This window comes from Salvelinus sp. IW2-2015, linkage group LG7 (assembly GCF_002910315.2).
Source record: "Salvelinus sp. IW2-2015 linkage group LG7, ASM291031v2, whole genome shotgun sequence".
NCBI lineage: Eukaryota > Metazoa > Chordata > Actinopteri > Salmoniformes > Salmonidae > Salvelinus > Salvelinus sp. IW2-2015.
In genome coordinates, this window is record NC_036847.1 from 31,024,907 (window position 1) to 31,049,385 (window position 24,479).

At 45.5% G+C, this 24,479-nt stretch overlaps 1 protein-coding gene across 1 annotated transcript in view; it reads right to left on the reverse strand.

Annotated features, from left to right (window-relative positions):
• LOC111966134 (uncharacterized) overlaps positions 1 to 24,479 on the reverse strand; it is a 111,282-nt gene that overhangs the window by 35,271 nt on the left and 51,532 nt on the right. The window contains exons 3-6 of the mRNA XM_070444341.1: positions 11,320 to 11,492; positions 8,974 to 9,194; positions 8,179 to 8,336; positions 316 to 401 (exon numbers count right to left, since the gene is read on the reverse strand). Of these exons, the coding sequence (XP_070300442.1) occupies positions 316 to 401; positions 8,179 to 8,336; positions 8,974 to 9,194; positions 11,320 to 11,492 (638 nt within the window). The remainder of the gene's footprint in view (positions 1 to 315; positions 402 to 8,178; positions 8,337 to 8,973; positions 9,195 to 11,319; positions 11,493 to 24,479) is intronic.

A 24,479-nucleotide genomic window follows, 5' to 3' on the forward strand; every position in this document is an offset into this window, starting at 1 on the left:
CTGGGGTCAGCGGTACTAATCACTTTAGACAGTCCACCGAATGAAGTTCTTTTTATAAGCACTCGTCCTTATTATGAGAGAGAGAGAGAGAAACTTTTGTGAGTGTAATGTTTACTGTTCATTTTGATTGTTTATTTCACTTTTGTTTATTATCTACTTCACGTGATTTGGCCATGTTAATATATGTTTTCCATGCCAATAAAGCCCCCTGAATTGAAATTCAATTGAGTGAAGAGAGAAAAGAGAGAGAGACAGAAAGACAGAGAAGAGTGAGTGAGAGAGAAAGAGAGGGGGGGGTTAAAACTGCTTACTTCTGATTCTCTGTCTTGGCGGATGCAGCCTTCGATGATCTCTTTAATCTCTGGGTCGTTGACTTTATCAAAGCTGGCTGGTTTTATACCCTGTAGACAGAGAGGAGAGAGGATAGAGATACAGTGAGAGTAGGGAGAGCGACAGACGGCGGGGGGGGGGGGGGGGTGATAGAACATACAATTACTTAATGATGGTAGTGTCTGGACTATTATCTTGTGGGCCTATCTGACATGGACAGTAATATACGCTTAGATGATGGGCTACTCTGTCTACATGGACAGTATATTACTTAGGTGATGGGACTACTCTGGCCAGGACTTTAGCTCTGATGGACACGTAACATAAGATATACCTTAGATGATGGGGACTACCTCCTGTCTACCATGGAACAGTAAATAACATTAGCATGGGGACTACTCTGTCCTACTGGACAGTAAATATACTTAGATGGGACTACTCGTTCCCTACATGGACAGAATATAACCTTAGATGATGGGACTACTCTGTCCTACATGGACAGTAAATACCTTAGCTGGGACTACTCTGTCCTACATGGAACAGTAATATGTACTGGAGGCATCAAAAAAGCGGAGACGGCGCATTAGAGGCTCTTGCAGGCAGAGCGGCTGGAAACCCGAGAGGCTCACCCAATAAATAGTATTGGGGGGGGCTAAAGGGTAGTGTGCAGAGGCAGGTAAGAAACCTGCGCCCACTGCCCATGCTTACCGGGGAGAGCCGGGGAGTACGGGCAACACCCGGTTTATTGCGGAAAGCGCAGCGGTGTCTCCTGTACGTTGCATAGGCACCGGTGCGGGTTATTCCAACCTCCCCGCACTGGGGCGGGCTAGAATGAGCATGAGCCAAAGTTTGCATGAAGCCAGGACTCAACATATCTGGCCTCCAGTACGCCTGCCTCGGGTCGGTTTGTACATGGCACCAGCCTTACGAATGGATGTCCCCGGTTCGCCTACACAGCCAGTGCGGGTTTATTCCACCTCCCCGCACTGACGGGCTACGGGAGCATTCAACCCAGGTAAGTTGCAGGACTCAGTGGTCAAGGGAGCCAGTACGGCCTTGCACGGTCCGGTAATCCGGCGCCACCTTCCCGCCCCAGCCAGTACCTCCAGTTCCAGCACCCCGCACTCGCCTTATTGGTGCTTGGCCCCCAGCCAGTACCATGTCAGCTGCCGACACCACGCCACCAGGCTTCCAGTGCCGTCTCCAGAAGCCCGTTTCTCCTCCACGCCAACTCTCCCTTGTGTGCGGTGTCTCCAGCCCATGCCTCCAGTTCCGGCACCACGCATTCAAGCCTCCTGTGCGCTCCATGAGCCCTGTACGCACTGTTCCTTCTCCCCCACTCGCCCTGAGGTGCGATGCCCCTCAGTCCGGTACACCAGTTCCGCCACCCACGCACCAGGCCTATAGTGCGCTTTGGAGGAAACCAGTGTGCCCTGATTCCTGCCTCCCCGCCTAGCGCTAAGGTGCGTCTGTCTCAGTCCGGTACACCAGTTTCAACGGCACCACGCACCAGGCCTTACTGTGCGCCTCAGCAGGTCAGGAGTCGGCCGGCTCCCCAAACGCCGCCTGCACTGCTCGTCTGCCCCAGCACGCGTCTTGTACCTGCCTTGCCTGCCTAACGCCGCCTGCACTGCTCGTCTGCCCAGCGCCGTCTGAGCTGCCTGCACTGCTCGGGCTGCCCAGCGCCGTCTGAGCTGCCTGCACTGCTCGTACTGCCCAGCAGCCGTCTGAGCGCATTCTGTCTGCCCAGCGCCGTCTGAGCCATCTTGTTTCCCCAGCGCCGTCTGAGCCATCTGTGTCTGCCCAGCGCCGTCTGCGGCCTCTGTCTGCCCAGCGCCATCTGAGCCGCCCGTCAGTCAGGAAGCCGCTAGAGCCGTCCGTCTGTCCCGAGCCATTTAGAGCCGTCCGTCAGTCAGGAGCCGCAGAGTCGCCAGCCATCAGGAGCCGCCAGAGTCGCCCAGCCAGTCAGAGCCGCCAGAGTCGCCAGCCAGGCAGGAGCCGCAGAGTCGCCAGCCAGTCAGAGCCGCCAGAGTCGCCAGCCAGTCAGGTAGCCGCAGAGTCGCCAGCCAGTCAGGAGCCGCCAGAGTCGGCAGCCAGCCAGTCAGGAGCCGCCAGGAGCCGCCAGCCAGTCGGACCGCAGAGCCCCAGGCCAGTCAGGAGCCGCCAGAGCCGCCAGACGTCATGAGCTGCCCTCCAGGTCATGAGCTGCCTTCCAGTCGATGAGCTGCCTTCCACATTGAGCTGCCTTCCAGTCATGAGCTACACTCAGTCCATGAGCTCCTACAGTCATTGAGCTGCCCTACAAGTCATGAGCTGCCCTACAGTCTCATGAAGCTGCCCTACAGTCATGGAGCTGGCCCTTACAGTCATGAGCTACCCCTCTGTCCTAGCGTACCTCTCGGTCCGAGCTACCTCCTCTGTGTCCTGAGCTACTCTCTGTCCTGAAGCTACCTCTCTGTCCTGAGCTACTTCTCTGTTCCTGAGCTACCCTCCTCTGTCCTGAGCTACCTCCTAAACATCATGTGGGGGCCTTGGGAGGATTCTTAAGGCCAAGGTCGTGGGCGAGGGTCGCCACTCAAAGGACCGCTAAGGAGGGGGACAAAGAACAGTGAGTGGAGTGTGTCCTGTCCCTGCGCCGGAAGCCGCCCCACCGCCGGGAACAGATTGCCCACCCAGACCCTCCGCTTAGCTTGTTAGGTGCGTTCGGAAGGTCCGCAACCTCAGGGAGGGGGGTACGTGTAACGTCCTGACCAGAGTTATTATGTGTTTTGCTTGTTTAGTGTTGGTCAGGATGTGACTGGTGGAATTCTATGTTGCTGTGTCTAGTTTGTCTGTTTCTGTGTCGCCAGCCTAATATGGTTCTCAATCAGAGGCAGCTCGGTTAATCGTTGTCCTGAGTGAAAATCATATATAGGAGGCTTGTTTTGTTGGGATTTGTGGTTGATTGGTTTCCGTCTCTGCGTTTGTCTGCACCAGATAGGTCTGGTCCTTGGTTTTTTACACATTTGTATTTGTATGTCGTTTTGTAGTGTTTCACTGTTCTTTTTCACTTGTTCTGTCTCAAGGCCTCCGAGTATTTATGCTGCAGTTAGTTGTGTCGGAGGGGCTAGGGTTCAGTTGGTTACCTGGAAGTACTTCTCCTGTCTTATCCAGTGTCCTGTGTGAATGTAAGGTATGCTCTCTCTAATTCTCTCGTTCTCTCTTTCTCTCTGAGAACCTGAGCCTAGACATACGTTCAGGGACTACCGGGCATGATGACACCTTGCGTCCCCAGTGCCCCTGGCCTTGACCTGCTATTCCAGTTTTCAACTGTTCTGCCTGTGGTTACGAACCTACCTGTCCCAAGACCTGCTGTTTTCAAACTCTATAATGATCGGCTATGAAAAAGCCAACTGAAGATTTATTCCTGATTAATTATTTGACCTATGCTTTCATTTATGAACATTTGAAAAAGCTTGGCTCTCTCGAATTTTCTCCTCTTTCTCTTTCTTTCTGCTCGGAGGACCTGAGCCCTAGGACCATACGTCGGGGACTACCGGCCGTGGTGACTCCTGGCTGTCCCCAGTCGCCTCCTTGCTGCTATCCAGTTTCAACTGTTTGCCTGCGGTTATGGAACCCCTACCTGTCTAGACCTGGCTGTTTTCAACTTAATGATCGGCATGAAAAGCCAACGGAGACTTTATCCTGATTATTATTTTTGACCATGCTTGTCATGTTATGCGAAATTTTGAAAAGCTTGGCTCTCGCTATTTTCTCCTTCTCTCTTTCTTTTTTCTCTCGGAGGACCTGGGCCCTAGACCATGCGTCGGGGTACTGCCGCCCGTGGTGACTCCTTGCTGTTCCCCAGTCCGCCTGGCCCTTTGCTTGCTATTTCCAGTGTCAGCTGTTTCTGCCTGCGGTTATGGAAACCGCCACCTGTCCCAGACTTTGTTTTTCAAGCTCTTGATGATCGGCTAGGAAAAGCCAACTGAAAATTATTCATGATATTATTGACCATGCTTGTCACTTAGAACATTTGGAACAATCTTGGCATAGTCTGTTATAATCTTCACCCGCACAGCCAAAAGAGGACTGGCCACCCCTTCATAGCCGGTTCCTCTCTAGGTTGCTTCCTAGGTTTGGCCTTTCCTAGGGATTTCCTAGCCACCGTGCTTCTACACCTGCATACTAGCTGTTTGGGGTTTTAAGGCTGGGCTTGTCTGGTACAGCACTTCGACGATATTAGGCTGATGTACGAAGGGCGATATAAAATAAAATGATTGATTGATGCTTTAATTAACATGTTGACACTAGCCGCGCTGCACTTTGGTCCTCTCCTTCACCGCCTGAGAAAAAAGCCGTTACAAATATACCTTAGATAATGGACTACTTGTCCTACATGGACAATAATACACCTTAGACGATGGGAAACTCTGTCCTACATGGACATAAACACCTATAGGCTCAGATGGGACTACTCTTTCCGTACATGGACAGTATTAATACAACTTAGATGGACTGATTTTTACTAAACTAATACCCTGGTGGGGTACTCTTCGACTATGGGCAGTAAATAACTTAGTGGGACTACTCGTGCCTACATGGACAGTAATATACGTTAGTATGATGGGATACTTGTCTACATGGAATCACCTAGAGAATCTGTGCTCATGGTCATTACCTTTCTATGATCCTGCATGGACGTAAATAGCTGATATGTTACTCTGTTCGCTACATGGACAGTAATCATGTACCTTAGAATGGGACTACTCTGTCCTACATGGACAGTAATATACCTTAGTATTGTACATAGCAGATATATCTTGGACTACCGTCCTCACTACGGGCATGTAATATACAGTTGAAGTGATGCCAGAATTTACATACACTTAGGTTGGAGTCTTTACAAACTCGTTTTTCAAACCACCTCCACAAATGTCTTGTAAACAAAACTTAGTTTTGGCAAGTCGGTTAGGACATTACTATGTGCCGGTGTTATTTCCAACATTGTTTACAGACAGATGATTTCAACTTATATTTCACTGTATCACAATCCAGTGGGTCAGAAGTTTAACATAACACTAATTGACTGTGCCTTTAAACAGCTTGGAAATTCCAGAAAAAATAGATGTCATGGCTTTTAGAAGCTAATGACATAATTTGAGTCAATGGGAGGTGTACCTGTGGATGTATTTCAAGGCCTACCTTCAAACTCAGTGCCTCTTTGCCTGACATCATGGGAAAATCAAAGAAATCAGCCAAGACCTGAAGGTACCACGTTCATCTGTACAAACAATAAGTACGCAAGTATAACACCATGGGACCACTTCAGCCGTCATACCACTCAGGAAGGAGACGATTCTGTCTCCTAGAGATGAACGTAATTTGGTGCGAAAGTGGCAAATCAATCCCAGAACAACAGCAAAGGACCTTGTGAAGACGCTGGAGGAACAGGTACAAAAGTATCTATATCCACAGTAAAACGAATCCTATATTGACATAACCTGAAAAGGCCGCTCAGCAAGGAAGAAGCCACTGCTCCAAAACCGGCATAAAAAAGCCAGACTACGGTTTGCAACTGCACATGGGAACAAAGATTGTACTTTTTGGAGAAATGTCCTCTGGTCTGATGAAACAAAAATAGAACTCTTTGGCCATAATGACCATCGTTATGTTTGGAGGAAAAAGGGGAGGCTTGCAAGCCGAAGAACACCATCCCAACCTTGAAGCACAGGGGTGGCAGCATCATGTTGTGGGGTGCTTTGCTGCAGGAGGGACTGGTGACTTATCAAAATAGATGGCATTATGAGGCAGGAAAATTATGTGGCTATATTGAAGCAACATCTCAAGACATCAGTCAGGAAGTTAAAGCTTGGTCGCAAATGGGTCTTCCAAATGGACAATGACCAAAGCATACTTCCAAAGTTGTGCAAAAATGGCTTAAGGACAACAAAGTCAAGATATTGGAGTGGCCATCACAAAGCCCTGACCTCAATCCCATAGAAAATGTGTGGGCAGAACTGAAAAAGCGTGTGCGAGCAAGGAGGCCTACAAACCTGACTCAGTTACACCAGCTCTGTCAGGAGGAATGGGCCAAAATTCACCCAACTTATTGTGGGAAGCTTGAGTGTATGTAAACTTTTGACCCACTGGGAATGTAATGAAAGAAATAAAAGCTGAAATAAATCATTCTCTCTACTATTATTCTGACATTTTACATTCTTAAAATAAATTGGTGATCCAAACTGGCCGAAGACAGCACATTTTTACTCTGATTAAATGTCAGGAATTGTGAAAAACTGAGTTTAAATGTATTTGGCTAAGGTGTATGTAAACTTCCGACTTCAACTGTACCTTAGATGGGACTACTATGCTTCAGAGTTTTAATCATGAAGCAGAAATGAAGAAGCCCTGACTACAGTTAATGTACTGTCACAAATAAAATCTAGATGACAAAAAGTGTGTGGACACCTGCTCGTCGAACATCTCATTCCAAAATCAAGGGCATTAATATGGAGTTGGTCCCCCCTTTGCTACTTTAAAAGCCTCCACTCTTCWKKGAAGGCTTTCCACTAGATGTTGGAACATTGCTGCCGGGACTTGCTTCCATTCAGCCACAAGAGCATTAGTGAGGTCGGGCACTGATGTTGGGCGATAAAGCCTAACTTGCAGTCGGCGTTCCAGTCACCCCAAAGGTGTTCGATGGGGTTGAGGTCAGGGCTCTGTGCAGGGCAGTCAAGTTCTTCCACACCGATCTCGACAAACCATTTTTGTATGAAWCTCGCTTTGTGCACATTGTCATGCTGAAGCAGGAAAGGGCCTTCGCCAAACTGTTGCCACAAAGTTGGAAGCACAGAATCTTCTAAAATCAAATCAAATGTTATTGGTCACATACACATGTTTAGCAGATGTTATTGCGGGTGTAAAGAAATGCTTGTCATGCTTGTCAATGCTAGAATGTCATTGTATGCTGTAACATTAAGATTTCCCTTCACTGGAACTAAGGGGCCTAGCCCGAACCATGAGAAACAGCCCCAGAATATTATTCCTCCTCCACCAGTTGGCACTATGCATTGGGGCAGGTAGCGTCTCCTGGCATCCACCAAACCCAGATTCATCCATCGGACTGCCAGATGGTGAAGCGTGATTCATCACTMCAGAGAACGCGTTTCCACTGCTCCAGAGTCCAATGGCGGCGAGCTTTACACCACTCCAGCCGACACTTGGCCATGGAAACCCATTTCATGAAGCTCCCGACGAACGGTTATTGTACTGATGTTGCTTCAAGAGGCAGTTTGGAACTCTGTAGTGGGTGTTGCAAACGAAGACAGACAATTTTGACACGTTACGCGCTTCAGCACTYGGCGGTCCCATTCTGTGARCTTGTGTGGCCTACCGCTTCGCAGCTGAGCCGTTGTTGCTCCTAGACATTTCCACTTCACAATAACAGCACTTACAGTTGACCKGGGCAGMTCTAGCTGGGCAGAAATGTGACAAACTGACTTGTTGCAAAGGTGGCATCCTATGACGGTGCCACGTTGAAAGTCACTGAGCTCTTCAGTAAGGCAATTCTACTGCCAATGTTTGTCTATGGAGATTGCATGACTGTGTGCTCAATTTTATACACCTGTCAGCAATGGGTGTGGCTGAAATAGCCAAATCTACTAATTTGTATATGTAGTGTATAATCATTTACTGAATATGAGGGGAGGAAAAGTCAAGCAGAAGTAGGGAAAAGACAAGACTGCAAAAGGGACAAAGGGAATTTTATGAAGGACATTCAAGAGAAAGATCTTGCAGAAGWAGGGAATAGAGAGACTAGGCCAACCAAAGCGCAAATGGACTGCAGTCCCAGGAACCCATACTTACGCTGGTGACTTTACGGTAGATCTGTGCAGCATTCTGGCACTCTGAGTAGGGGTATTCTGAGGTGGCCATCTCCAACATGCACATCCCAAAGGCATAGACGTCCACTGACTCGTCATAATGTTCCTCGTACATCTCTGGAGCCATGAACTCAGGAGTACCTGGAAGACAGGACAGCAGAGCCAACTGAAAAGGTTAATAACCTGATGAATAATAATTTGTTGGCTACTTATATTTGCTGGGTACGTATATTTGTAAAATGTCACACATGTACATGTGTAATATGCATGTGTGAATTGTTTAAAAAAAATGTGCATGCTAGCAGATACCCATAGACTTCCAGTCATTACGCTAATGATAGTTAGCATTGGCTGGTGAAACTACCTCTAACTTCCTTCATACTGGACACAGAGACATAAAAATGGTATCCACTCTGGGGAAGTAGATAATGGGCCTCATTGCCAAAATCCCTTTAACGTTCCCTTTGAGTGGCAGTTAGTGCACTAGAGCTTGACCTAAGAGCAACAATAATCACAGCAGAGACTGTACACAGATGATACTGCCTTGTTGGGGCAGCTWATAAAATATTCATAATGTTGCAGAGTGACCACAGATTCTAAAAGCCATTTGTACAACAGAGAGATCCATTAGCACTAGTTCAAGATGAATTGCCATTTGTAATAAATACWTCGGAAATCTTACTCACAAGAGTTCTGACATACCTGTGGCCCATTAAAAAATGTCAATACCCTTCCCATAACACAAGACAACAACTGATAACTGATGATCGTTAGTTACCTATGACACTCTTAGCAAAGGAGGTCCTCATGAGAGTAGCCAGTCCAAGGTCTCCTATCTTGACGGAGCCGGTGGGGCCCGTGATGAAGATGTTGTCACACTTCAGGTCTCTGTGGATGATGGGAGGGGTCCGGGTGTGGAGGAAGTGAAGGCCCTTCAGGATCTGACGACACCAGCTCCTCAGGACCTTAGGCTTCATCACCTTGAAGCGCTTCAGATACCTGCAGTCAGGACCGGACAGAAGAGGACAAAATATTATAACTAAGGTCAACAGTATAATGATTATGGTTTATATAGACAGAGGATCAACTGTATGACCACATTTGTGACACATTTCTAGAAGCTAGGTGTATGTCGCACGTCACTACTTCACAGGAGAGGCATTTGAATGATTTTATATATTTTTGAAATAAAAATGAGTTTTTTGGCAGAAATGCCTTCTGGAACATGTGAACTTTCATGTGCCTTAATAACAAGCGTGTACGACATTTGTAAATACAAATAAAATTGTTCAATTGCGAGCCTAGTTGGTTTAGCCACGGAAAAARACAGGAACCTTCCCGCTAGCCATGATTGGCTGAGATAATGGATGGGCTGGACATGCCAAGAGATGAGTTCGGATTGGTCTGCCATGTAGWMCGCTTCTGTCTATAAAATGAGCTGCTCAGTATGTGTAGATAATCCTTGCTACCACGTTAAAAAAWATATATATAATGTTAGCCATGGAGAACTGCTAGTGTTGCTACTGCTCTCAGCAACATTGATGCCCTGAATTTAGCCGGYGCTATCAACAAAGATCCGTGGGRAAAAGTTGTGATGGACTACATTTGGCACACGTATGAACCGTAGTGACTTGACAAAATGGACCAAACAAGCTGTAGCTAGYTAYAAACAAAACAGARAAGACATGCYKCAGTGAAGCATTCATCCATGTATACGGGTAAGAGTCTAGCTACATTTTCAGATATTATACGTTTCTAATTTTGTCAGAAAGTTGTTTTCATTGCAAGTTAAAGCAGACTGTTAGCTAGCTAGCGAATGTTACGTGTATGATCTGTGTAGAAATATTATTAGTATCTCTGAAAGCCATTTGCATTGCTAGTTATAGCCTAATGTTAGCTAGATAGCTAACACTGAACCTAGTTGGTTAGCTTTAGCTACCTGCAGATTCATACAACAGCATTTCATGCATGGTGGCTAGCTATGACAATCTGTTTATACTGTAGCTATGGGTTGGATTTATGGTTCATTGTTTAGCTAGCTAGCTACATGTCTAAAYAAGACTACACTTTCCCAGATGATTACATGACCCATCAAGTTAGCCAGGTGTGTCTGYGGGTGATTACGGCCATCTATTGTATTTCTTGAACATGTGTACATGTCTAGACAATAGTGACCCATCCACTTAGCTAGATGCGACTGGGGGGTGGTTATAGCATTTATTTCACGTGACCCATCAATTYAGACAAGCGTGTCTGGGTAAGCATCATCTCTAAAAAYTATAAAATATTTATACAATATGTTTTATCTGGACACTTTCTATTTTTGATATTGCTACTATGCAAATATACAAGTAACCATTTCACTGTACCATTTACACCTTCTGTATCATGTTCATGTGACAAATAAACGTAGATTTGATTTGATATAGTGTGTGTTTACCAGAGATAGTAATTTGAAGAACAACATGACCTGCACCAAAGTCAGATTAGGATATAGGACAAAGACTAGATAAAGTGTGACTTTACCTGGAGTCTTTCCTTATTGTAGGCTACTACTTTCACCACTTTTAGTCCTGATATCTATGGTTCTTTACTACACTACCTTACTCACTCTGTTTAGCACATGGCCTCACATGTGAATCCTTAAAGAGATAGGTGGGGCTAAGGCTTAAAAGGGTGTGAGCGATGCTGAATAGTAGTGTAGTGCCAAATTTATCAACTTTCAAAGCAGAATTACTTTCCCATTGTTCCTCAACTGCAGTGTATGATATAACATTTTGGATCTCTGAGTCTCTAATTATATCCAATGTAAAACATGTTGCTACATAAGACCGAATCGAGGCGGTAGGTCACATTTGGTTATAAGTGATTTGTGATGCATCTATATAAGGCTTATAGAGGCTTCATTAAACTTCATGAGAAATACTTTATTTAAAGTGAGACCCTATTTCTACAGAGAGAATATCACCATCCTCATGAATGCACTCTGATTAGCCAACTCACTGGTTTCATTTTACAGGAAGCTAGAGAGAGCCGTCATCTCTTTGGTGTAACCCTATTTGACGCTGAGCAGTGGTGTGCATGTGTATGTCGGTCTGTCTGTGTGTGTTTGTCTTCTACCCACGTTTTGAGTGTCCCCGAGGTCATGAGTTCGGTGACCAGGACGATGCACTTCTTCCCTCGCAGCACTGACTCCCAGGAGTCATAGAAACGGACAATGTTAGGATGCTGGAGTCCCTTCAGCATCTCTGCCTCCTCCTTAAAACGTTGCTGCTCCGCCTTGGTCAGCTTACGGTCCTGTAGACACACAGGAATACACACAACGCAGGTTAGACATAAGTAGACATCAGTGAGAGCACTTGGTTGTGAGATCAAGTTACAAAGATCGATACCTGCACACTGTTGTGCAGGCCAACATTTCGACCCCAAAGGTCTTCATCAGTAAGAATATACCCACAGCCTAGACAGCGTTCAGTGCTACACTTAGGTCTGTTTTCAAGTGGCATAGGTTCACACTTTTGCACATTCCACCATCACCATACACTGAACCTGAAACCTATGACAAGAAGCATGCTTTCAGGAGACGATGCATATGCTAAACCTGAGATTACGGGGAGCATGTTTCAGGAAACAGTACTGTCAACAACAGATCGAATACTGGAGAACTATACCAATCAGGAAACAGTACTGTCAACAACAGATCGAATACTGGAGAACTATACCAAAAAAAACAAGGGAAAACAGAACTGAGCCAACAACAGAGCTCAAATACTGGAGAACTATACCAATCAGGAAACAGTAACTGTCACAACAGATCCAATACGGAGAACTAATAACCCTTTCAGTCAGGCCTCTACACTACCAAGCAAACCAGTTTAATTTAATTACACCTACGACCACTAGAGGCGGTAGCGGACGTAGTTTCCTCTGCATCAGTGGGAGCCAACACCCCACCTCAGCCTCAGCCTGTACAACTCATTCAGATGCATCTGCCACGCTGCTATTAGGCCCAGTATGGTGGATGCTGCAGAAATCCATTCACTGGCAGGAAATCATGGGGAACACACACACACACACACACCCACGCACAACGACACACACGCACACAACACACACCACACAAGCACACACACAACACACAGCACACACAACACAGCAGACTACTGACTGGCTCCTTTGTTGGCTTCTGGCAAATACACACTTTGATATATCAGCTACTTGATGAGAACTGTGATGCAGGTACGAGTTAGAAAACATACAGCACATAAAATATGCTATGCAATACATATTCATTTCAACCCAGGAGAAATCACAGACTCAAACATTTCTCTATTACAGGGTAATCTAAGTCAGAACCATTCCACATGTTTTTATACTAATAGGAAATCTGAATGATTTTACATTTATGTATGATAGGATGACAGGACACTTTTATGTATGAATCAATAAATGAGATGTTGAAGCACATGGGCCCCTTAGCCATTTCACAAATGGCAGCTGTCCTAACAATTGTCACCGTAAAAAGAACAAATAAAGCATTGTGGGGTTTTTGTGGCATTGACCTCAGTTGACCCTGTCACTTGTGGTCTCTTAGGCATCATTCAACATCACGCCTTTAGACTGAATAGGACAACAACCAAAAGTCATGACCTGAACGGGGAAACCGCAGACCGTGACAATTGCAACAGTGGTACAAGGCATGATGGCCATATTGCAAAACAAAGCAAGAAACTACCAAAAAACTACTATCCTCTAGCAGCACCTGTCAGGTTCATGAATAACTACCATCACCTAGCTAGCACCTGTCAGGTTCATGATACAACTACCATCTCTAAGCTAGCAACCTGTCAGGTTCATGATAACTACTATCCTCTAGCTAGCACTGTCAGGTTCATGATAACTACCATCCTCTAGCTAGCACCTGTCAGGTCATGATAACTACCATCCTCTAGCTAGCACCTGTCAGGTTCATGATAACTACATCCTCTAGCTAGCACCTGTCAGGTTCATGATAACACTACCATCCTCTAGCTAGCACCTGTCAGGTTCATGATAACTACCATCCTCTAGCACACCTGTCAGGTTCATGATAACTACCATCCTCTAGCTAGCACCTGTCAGGTTCATGATAACTACTACCTCCTCAGCTAGCACCTGTCAGGTTCATTGATAACTACCATCCTCTACTAGCACCTTGTCAGGTTCATGATAAACCTACCATCCTCTAGCAGCACCTTCAGGTTCATGATAACATACCATCCTCTAGCTAGCATGTCAGGTTCATGATAACACCATCCTCTAGCTAGCACTGTCGGTTCATGATAACTACCATCCTCTAGCTAGCACCTGTCAGGTTCATGATAACTACTCCTCTAGCTAGCACCTGTCAGGTTCATGATAACTACCATCCTCTAGCTAGCACCTGTCAGGTTCATGATAACTACCATCTCTAGCTAGCACCTGTCAGGTTCATGATAACAACTACCATCCCCTAGCTAGCACCTGTCAGGTTCATGATAACTACCCATCCTCTAGCAGCACACCTGTCAGGTTCATGATAACTACCATCCTCTAGCTAGCACCTGTCAGGTTCATGATAACTACATCCTCTAGCTAGCACCTGTCAGGTTATGATAACTACCATCCTCTACTAGCACCTGTCAGGTTCATGATAACAACTACCATCCTCTAGCAGCACCTTCAGGTTCATGATAACTAACTACCATCCTCTAGCTAGCACCTGTCAGGTTCATGATAACTACCATCCTCTAGCTAGCACCTGCAGGTCATGATAACTCATCCTTTGCACCTGTCAGGTTCATGATAACAACTACATCCTCTAGCTAGCACCTGTCAGGTTCATGAATAACTACCATCCTCTAGCTAGCACCTGTCAGGTTCATGATAACTACCATCCTCTAGCTAGCACTGTCAGGTTCATGATAACTACATCCTCTAGCTAGCACCTGTCAGGTTCATGATAACTACATCCTCTAGCTAGCACCCTGTCAGGTTCATGATAACTACCACACGCTAGCACCTGTCAGGTTCATTGATAACTACCATCCTCTAGCTAGCACCTGTCAGTTCATGATAACAACTACCATCCTCTAGCTAGCACCTGTCAGGTTCATGATAACTACCATCCTAGCTAGCACTGTCAGGCTAGTGATAACTAACCTCTAGCTAGCACTGTAGGTTCATGATAACTACCATCCTCTAGCTAGCACTGTCATGGTTCATGATAACTACCATCCTCTATAGCACTGTCGGGTCATGATAACTACCATCCTCTACTAGCACCTGTCAGGTTCATGATAACTACATACCTCTAGCTAGCACCTGTCAGTTCATGAATAACAACTACAATCCTCTAACATAGCACCTGTCAGGTTCATGATAACTACCATCCTCTAGCTAGCACCTGTCAGGTTCATAGATAACTACCATCCTAAGCTAGCACCTGTCAGGTTCATGATAAACTACCATCCTCTAGCTAGCACCTTCAGGTTCATGATAACAACTACCATCCTCTAAGCTAGCACCTGTCAGGTTCATGATAACTACCATCCTCTAACTGCACCTGTCAGGTTCATGATAACTACCATCCTCTAGCTAGCACCTGTCAGGTTCATGAAACTACCATCCTCTAGTAGCACTGTCAGGTAGATAACTAACCTCCTCTAGCTAGCACCTGTCAGGTTCATATGATAACTACCATCCTCTAGCTAGCACCTGTCAGGTTCATGATAACCTACCATCCTCTAGCTAGCACCTCGTCAGGTTCATATAAACTACCATCCTCTAGCTAGCACCTGTCAGGTTCATGATAACAACTACCATCCTCTAGCTAAGCACCGTCAGGTTCATGATAACTTAGGCGATCCGTAGTCAGTTGCAGCCTGTCAGGGCATGATAGACGTACCGAATCCTCAGCTAGCACCTGGTCAGGTTCATGGAATAAGCTACATGCCCTGTAGGCTAGCACTCGTCAGGTGTCAGTGATAACAACTACCATTGCCTCAGCCAGGGCACGTGTCAGGTTCATGATGAACACGGCATCCTCTAGGGCTAAACACTTTCAGGGTCGAGGAGTAGACGTACCATCGGTACGTAGCAGACGACTGTCTGTAGAGGTTGCGGTATGAACCTAGGCATCCTCTAGTAGCACCTGTCAAGTTCATGATAACAAACTACCATCCTCTGCTAGCACCGGTCGTCGAGAGTTGAGACAACTGACGGTCAGGTGGAACACTACCGCCTCTACTAGCACCTGTCGAGGTTCATGATATACGTAACCACCCTCTAACTAGCACTGTCAGGGTTAGTGGGAAACCTACCATGGGCGGGGGACTCTTAGCTAGCACCTGTCAGGTTGAAGAGCAACACACCCTACGCTAGCACTGTCAAGGCATGAGAGTAACGAGCTCCCTCTAGGCTAAGCACCGTGGTGCAGGGTTCAATGGGAGTACTGACCGGAGTTCCTCGAGGGCTGAGCACCGTGTCAAGTTCGATGGAAACAACGAGATCCTCGAGAGAGAGATAACTAGAGCGCGCGTAGCGAGGCACGTGTTAGGTTGGCAAGAGAGGAGAGGGAGAGCCGAGGCGCTGTCGAGTAGAGAGTGAGAGCAAACGCAGAGAGAGGAGCATCCCAGGAATAGCATTCATAATATTTTCCTTTCCATTTGTATAGGCTCTGTGTTGATGAGTCCTTGTCTGCAGGGAGAGGAGCTACTACTACTAGACATTTAATAATATGTTTTTTATCCAAACTGACTTATAGTCATGCATGCATACATTTTTACATATGGGTGGTCCCAGGAATTGAACCCACTATCCTGCCATTGTAAGTGCCAAGGTCTACCAACTGAGCTACAGATGTCACAACCTGGCTCTTGGTGGTGGCATGTTAAGGAGTAACAAAAATATTTGTTAAATAACTAACAAAGTATAAAACTACAAAGGAAAACTAAACTTTGAAGTGTGAAAGTAGGCATGTGAGGGGTGTAATGGAGATGCATGGATGAAGGTAAAACGTGTGTAAGTGTTGAAGGATGCAMCTAATCAAAAAACCATAATCAACCAGATCACAAAACAAAATGGTGCTTGTGGAGAGAAAGCGAGCCAGGACTGTGAACCAGGAACTTTTATCTCCTAGTTGATCCCAAACCCAGGTGCAACTTGTCACCTTAACGACCCAATCAGCTCCACCTGTCCCCAATCTGCAAATAAAAGCACAAACACAGAGAAGTAGGCAGGGAGAGTGAGGGGGGCGTAACTCCCCACCCCACCTAAAAATCGGGGACCTACAAGGATCCGAAAACAAAACTCACAACCACACAAATACACAAATACAACTGATCAAAAACCATAACTAATAAAGGTTCAGACACAAAATACTATACAAACCATAAAGGTAAAAGGCCCACCGGATGGCCATGACACCAACCCAACCAAATCACCTAACACCATCCGACCTCAGCAACCACTGTACCTGGAAGCAACAATTTCAGAGAAAGAAATGGAGACCAAGCGACAGGAGAGCAGAAGCCAGAGCAAMAGGAAGGACTAAATAAACCATGTACAGACCACCAACCGAAAAGATAAACAAATGCAACAAAGGCGTCCAAAGATCGACTAAATTGGTGCACGGGAAAGCGCATCAGCCACCACATTATCCTTTAACATGTCGTCATCCAAATGGAACGCCTGCAGGAACAAACACCAGCGCATAATCCTGCGATTTGAGCAAAGCATGGTGTGCAGGAAAGTAARGGGGTTGTGGTCAGTGTAAACCACAATAGGGACCCGACCCCACATATACCTCAAAATGCTGCAACGCCCAGATTAAGGCAAGGGTCTCCTTGCTCCATTCTCACCTGAGAGGATGCTAGTTATTCTTTAGCCATTTCACAAGCTCCATGCAACCTGTGTCGGAAACCACTAACATATGACAACAAATTTGGGCGAGGCTCAATCACCTTCCAATCCTCCTTTAATAGAGCAAGGGGACCACACACAGTATGACCAAAAACAAGGTAATTAGGACTGAACCCAGTATTCTCGTGATACTTCTTTAACAGCGAGTAGCAACCAGGGTAACCCCTCTTCCCAGTCACGTTCTAATTCAGTGCCGTACGCACGTAACAGTGACTTCAAAGTCGGTTGAAAACACTCAAGGGCCCCTTGACTCTGCGCATGATAAGCACTGGCCTGATTATGCTTTATACGCAATTATCGCAAGACCTGTGCAAATATGTGCGAAGTGAAGTTGGAACCCTGATCGCTCTGAATCATCTTAAGTATTCCAAAAAAGGTAGATGAACTGTGACTAAGCCTTCACAACAGACTTAGTGGTAATATTGTGAAGTGGATAGGCTGCAGGATATCTCGTAGCCTRACACCTCACAGTTAACATGTAGGTGYTACCAGCTTTAGAACGGRGTAAGGGTCCAACACAATCAATAATAAAATGCTCAAATGGCTGGCCTGTAACAGGAATAGGTTGTAGCGGGACTGGCCTTAACATCTGATTAGGYTTCCCACACGGCATGTTTTGATGTAAGTGGAAATGTCTTTCTTTAAACGAGGCCATTAAAAATGTCGCAAAATTCAATCATAGGTTTAACTAACCCCTAAATGACCAGAAACGTCATGAGATGTTTTCAAAACTAGATCTTGAAGTTTAGAAGGAACAACGATCTGAACAACTCAGGGAGACATAACACATAGAATCACATCGTCATTTAAGGATCTCTCTCTCTCTCTCTCTCTCAAATTCAATCAATTCAACTTTATTGGCATGGGAAACATGTGTTAACATTGCCAAAGCAAGTAGGTAGATAATACACAAAAGTGAAATAAACAATACAAATTAACAGTAAACATTACACATACAGAAGTTTCAAAAACAAAAACATTACAAATGTCATATTATATATATACAGTGTTGTAACAATGTACAAATGGTTAAAGCACACCAAGTTAAAATAAATAGGCATAATATGGGTTGTATTTACAATGGTGTTTGCTTCACTGGTTGCCCTTTTTCTGGCAACAGGTCACAAATCTCGCTTGATGGACACTGTGGAATTTCACCATAGATATGGGAGTTTATCAAAAATTGATTGTTTTCAAATTCTTTGTGATCGGTGTAATCTGAGAGAAATATGTCTCTCTAATATGGTCATACATTGGCAGGAGGTTAGGAAGTGCACTCAGTTTCCACCTCATTTTGCAGTGAGCACATAGCCTGTCTTCTCTGAGAGCATGTCTCCTACGGCGGCCTTCTCAATAGCAAGGCTATGCTCACTGACTGTACATAGTCAAAGCTTCCTAAGTTAGTCATCACAGTGGTCAGTGTATTCTGCCACGTGTACTTCTGTTACAAATACATTAGTTTCTCTGGTTTTTTTAATTCTTCAAGGTCAGTAATATCTTTGTTCTCATGATTTGTTTCTCTGTTTGTGTCTTTTGTTATTTTCCAACTAGGTCAGTTATCTAGCTCTTCTGGGTTTATCTTCTGATATCTTGTTGGTCATAATTTTGATCCTGCTTGTGGTGTGTTATAGTTTGTTGATATAGTGTATGCAGCGCTAGGAACTTTGTCCGTTGCTCTTGCAGTGGCATGCTTTTGTTATAATTGAATGTTCCTTTAGCGATTAAAAAAGAATTTAAGCAAATTTTTTCTGTTTGATAATTATGATCGCTATCTGTCTGACAATTTGGTGTTTCTACGGTGTGTACATGGAGGATATTTTTGTCAGAATTCTGCATGGCAGAGTTCTCAATTTGTGTTGTCATTTGTAGAATCTTGTTGGTAGCGACCCCAGGACTACAACCATTAAAGGCATGTCTATGGACATTCAAGTCATTTATAGCCAGATTCCTTAATTGGTATTTTGGAAATTTATTTCCTTTTATCATAGATGCCCTTCTTGCCTTGTCTCTAGACGTTCACAGTCTTGAAGCTACTGTGTCTGATTTTAGCCAGGTATGGTATAGTGTTTTTTGCCTCTAGGCAACTGGTTCTAGGATGGAATTTTCCTCGACTGACTCTTTGGAACACATTATTTTGGTCTATAGATTAACTGTCAGCCAGTCTGGACAGAATCTGTGAGAAAGATCAGTTCTGTTGTATCCCTCCTTTGGTGGGACAGAAGCACCAGATCATCAGCAAACAGTAGACATTTGACTTCGGATTCTAGTAGTGAGGACCGGTGCTGCAGACTGGTCTAATGCTCACGCCAATTCATTGATATATATGTTGGAAAGGGTGGGCTTAAGCTGCATCCCTGTCTCACCCACGACCCTGGAGAGAAATGTTGTGTCTTTTGCCAATTAACGCACACTTTGTTGTTTGTACATGATTATAATGTCGTATGTTTTACCCCCAACCCATTCATCAATTTGTATAGCAGACCCTCATGCCAAATTGAGTCGAAGTTTCTTTGAAATCAACAAAGCTGAGAAACTTGTCCTTTGTTGTTTGTTGTGTCAATAGTGTGTAGGTGATATACATGTCTGGTGGTAACGTAATGGTTGTACTAAAATAAGCCAGATTTGACATTGCCTCCATTATTTTTGTTTCATTGGAGAGAATGCTACGAGTTGCTTTAATGAGATGATTAATGCAGGTATTTCCCAAGTCTGCTATGACGCATAGGTCTTCAATTTCCTATAATCCAGCGCGAGTTATTGCGGGCAAAATTGTCTCCCTTTGTGGATTGGGGAAGAGAAGTCTTGGTCAAATATTGGGGGAAGATCGCCAGAGGCTGAAGGACGATGTAAAAAAGAGTTTCAAATAGCCATTTGGAATTTTTGTCTGTAATTTGATCATTTCATTAAGGATGGAATTCTCTCTCTCTCTCTTCTCCTTCTCTTCCTCTCTCGCTTCTCTCTCTCTCTCTCTCTCTCTCTCTCTCTCTCTCTCTCTCTCTCTCTCTCTCTCTCTCTCCTCTCTCTCTCTTTTCTCTCTCTCTCTCTCTCTCTCTCTCTCTCTCTCTCTCTCTCTCTCTCAGCATCAAGACAAGCATCTTCAAATTGGGACTGCCACTGCATCTTCGCTCCTCTCCTGACTCTCGTGCTGCGTCACAGTCTGACTGGCTTTATGTGTGAGTGTCTTTATATGTATGGGACTCTGGGTGTTAGTGGATGTGTCCTTAGGTCTGTCTAGGTCTCTTTAATTATTCTGCATTAACTCCCTTACAACTGTGATTGTGTGTGTGTCGTTTCCGTTGTAACCGTTGACTGCATCTGTCATAATGTCATTGTGTATAATCAGAGCACCACTGTGTCACTGCTTGTCATCTGTGCCTGTCTGGCCATCTGTCTATTACCTCCCATTTTCTCTCCACTGAACAGCAGCTCTCCCATAGAGATATTCATTCTGGCCTGCCCGGTGCATTCTATTGTTTTACCAGAGTCAGGTCAGACAATCTGGGGTCAGCAAAGGTCACTGGGGTCAATTATCATAATTATCCTGTCTGTTATGTCATGGCAGCCCCAGACACACACACACACACACACACACACACACACACACACAACACACACACACACAGCACACACACACACACACACACAACACACAACACACACACACACACCACACACATCACAGCACACAACACACACCCCCACACACACTGCCTCTACAATATGTTAAGGCGGTAGAATATATGCTCTGGGGCTGCATAAATAAGACATAATCCTCCATTCATTCTAAAGACTGCTTAACATACCAGCATATAATACTGTTACTGCTGACAATGTAGCGGAAATCTCATTGATAAATATGTATTCTCAGAACCCAGAATCAAATCTCACAGTACGCTGGCCAGCTATTCGATGCACGATAAAATAGATACTATATGTGGTTTACAAAAACTACTAAGCTATGAAAATATTGACACTTTTCTACAGCAAAGCAAACAAACTGGCAGTATACGATGTGATAACATACACGAAAGACAAACACACGGTTGAGAAAACAAAGAAGATCAAGCTGACCACAAGACAAATGGGGGAGAGGGAGCAACAGAGTAACAAAGAGAGAGAAACAAAGGAAGAGAGGGAGTGAAAGAGATGGGGGCAGCTATGAAAGAGACCTATTGTGTACAACCTAGTGGGTGTCTCTCTGCAATCCCTCTGAGTGAATATCCTAGTTACYAAGTTAAGTGGTGTGATACATATGATGTGCGTCGCCAATGGCAACCTATTCACTATAATAGTGCACTACTTTTGACCAGGGGCTATAGGGCTCTGGTCAAAAGTAATGCACTACATCGGCAATAGGTTTCTATTGGTGACGCAATCATGCAATAATCTACACAACTCCTACGGCTCCCACATAACATAAATAAACCATTATCTACTGACTGTCTGATAATTCCTTACAAGTCCTTGTGTGTTGATGTTGCTCGATGACTCCAACCCATTTGACGATTATGAATGCATTCCAAATGGGACCCTATTCCCTTTAAAGTGCACTACTTTTGACCAGGRCCTAAAAAAAAAACGGGTGCCATTTAGGACACGAACTGAATATAGTTGCACCACTTAGCTGGTTGTTATAAAGCAGATCTTTTGGGCTCCTAAGCCAAACAGCCCCCTAATGCTGATAATAACAATGTAGCACTCAGACAAAGACCCATTACTGAACATGAACAGGCCTAAAAGTCTACTAATAATGGCCTGTATGCGTAGTGTGGTAATCTGTTTGGTGTATTGTAAGATTGTATCCCTGAGCTATCAGTGAACAATAAGATTGGCCAATTAGATGCAATTCATGTCTGACATGGCTATTGTTCACAGTTGGTCCCGATACAAAAAAGTATTTGGTAAAGTTTAGTAAGGTGTTTGATAATGTGTTTTGGTAATGTAATGTGAATGGGTAATGTGCTGTTTGGCAATGTGTTGTCTGGTGGCAGGCTTGTAAATCAGGTTGTAAGTACATTAGACTAACGTTATGCTTGATAATGTGTTTTGGTAATGTACTATGTATTGGTAATGGGTTTAGTAACGTGCACAACACTGTGTCTCCAGCCCAGTCACAGTGACAGGCCTGTAACTCCATCTTTAAACAGACTAAGATATTCTGTGTGGCAGCTTCAGTCCCACTTCCTGGCCCGTAACTCACAGGCCACAGTCATAAGCCACAGACTCAGACATGACCCAGGTTGACCCCAACCACACCATGAGACTGTTTTGGACCAGACACTGTTTTGGACCAGACACCTGTTAAGCAGACGGCCAGCCAGCCAGGTTCCGGGTCAGCAAGGCCTATAAAGCAGTCAGCCTGACAGACAGCCGGTAAGACAGTCAGCCAACATGACAGACATCTGTGTCCAGTCAGCGGGGAATCAACCCCACTTTGTTTGGACTGTGAGGTGCCTCTCCATTCCTCCTCCCCATTACCATAAATAGACAACAGTTTTAGCAGTGGTGGAAAAAGTACCCAATTGTCATACTTGAGCAAAAGTTAAAGATACCTTAACAGAAAATGACTCAAGTAAAAGTGAAAGKYACCCAGTAAAATACTACTTGAGGAAAAGTCTAAAAGTATTTGATTTTAAATATACTTAAGTATCAAAAGTAAAAGTAAAAGTTTAAATTCCATATATATGGCAAACTAGATTCCACAAWTTTCTTGTTTTTTTAATATACCGATAGTCAGGGGCACACTTCAACAGACATAATTTACAAACTAAGCATTTGTGTTTAGTGAGTCCACCAGATCAGAGGCAGTAGGGATGATGAGGGATGTTCTCTTGATAAGTGTGTGAATTGGACCATTTTCCTGTCCTGTTAAGCATTCAAAATGTAACGAATACTTTTGGGTGTCAGGCAAAAAAATGTATATTATTTTCTTTAGGAATGTAGTGAAGTAAAAAAATAAATAGTAGAGTACAGATATAAAAAAAAACTTYAAAGTATTTTTACTTAAGTACTTTACACCACTGAGTTTAAGATACACCTCCTATTGATAGACCTATTGATAGGTCTACTATAAACTAACATCTCAGGTGTGTCTATGCGGGAGATAGAGGAGATTATTCACCTAACATGTGAAAGGGGGAGGTAGGAAACCAGCTCCACAGGTAACTGGTAATTCTCTGTGCGTGTGTACAGAGGAGTAGCTAGGGGTGTGCAGTGTGGTTGTCGTATTGAGAGAGCAGCCGAGGCTGTAAGTGTTTTAGTGGTTGAGAATGTGAGGCGACCGGGTAGCCCAGATGTCATGCCTGACTACATCCTCACAGTGTGTGCTGACCAGCTGGTGGGCATCTTCTCAGACATCTTCAAACTGTTCCTGTCCCAGGCTGTAGTCCCCAGCTCCCTTTAAGGAGACCACCATCCTCCCAGTGCCCAAGAAAACCAAAGTGGCAAGCCCGGGCGCCTGCAGGCTGACCTCATTCGTCAGTTGAACAGTGTTTCCTCTCATCGGTGCGGCTGGCTTCCGGGTTAAGCGGGCGGGTGTTTGTTTCGGAGGACGCATGACTCGACCTTCGCCTCCCAAGCCAGTTGGGGCCTCCAGTGCGTCTCTTCAGCCTAGTACTCCCTGTGCCTGCTCCACGCACCCGGTCTCCAGTGCGTCTCCCCAGCCTGGTACGCCCTGTGCCGGCTCCACGCACCAAGCCTCCAGTGATGATCCAAGCCCGAAGCCTCCAGTGATTATCCAGGGCACGAAGCCTCCAGTGATGATCCATGGCCCGACGCCTCCAGTGATGATCCATGGCCCGAAGCCTCCAGTGATGATCCATGGCCCGAAGCCTCCAGTGATGATCCATGGCACGAAGCCTGCAGTGATGATCCATGGCACGAAGCCTGGAGTGATGATCCACAGCCCGGGGCCTCCAGTGATGATCCACGGCACGAAGCCTCCAGTGATGATCGATGGCACGAAGCCTCCAGTGATGATCCATGGCATGGAGCCTCCAGCGACGGCCTCCAGTCCAGAGCCTCCAACGACGGTCCCCAGTCCAGAGCCTCCAACGACGGTCCCCAGTCCGGGGCCTGCGGCGAGGGTCCCCAGTTCGGGGCCTGCGGCGAGGGTCCCCAGTCCGGGGCCTGCAACGAGGGTCCCCAGTYCGGTGCCTGCAACGAAGGTCCCCAGTCCGGGGCCTGCAGCGAGGGTCCCCAGTCCGGGGTCGGCGACGAGGGTCCCCGCACCAGAGGCGCCACCAAAGTGGGGGGAGCCAGAGGTGGAGCGGGGTCTACGTCCTGCACCGGAGCCGCCGCCGTGAATAGATGCCCACCCGGACCCTCCCCTATAGAGTCAGGTTT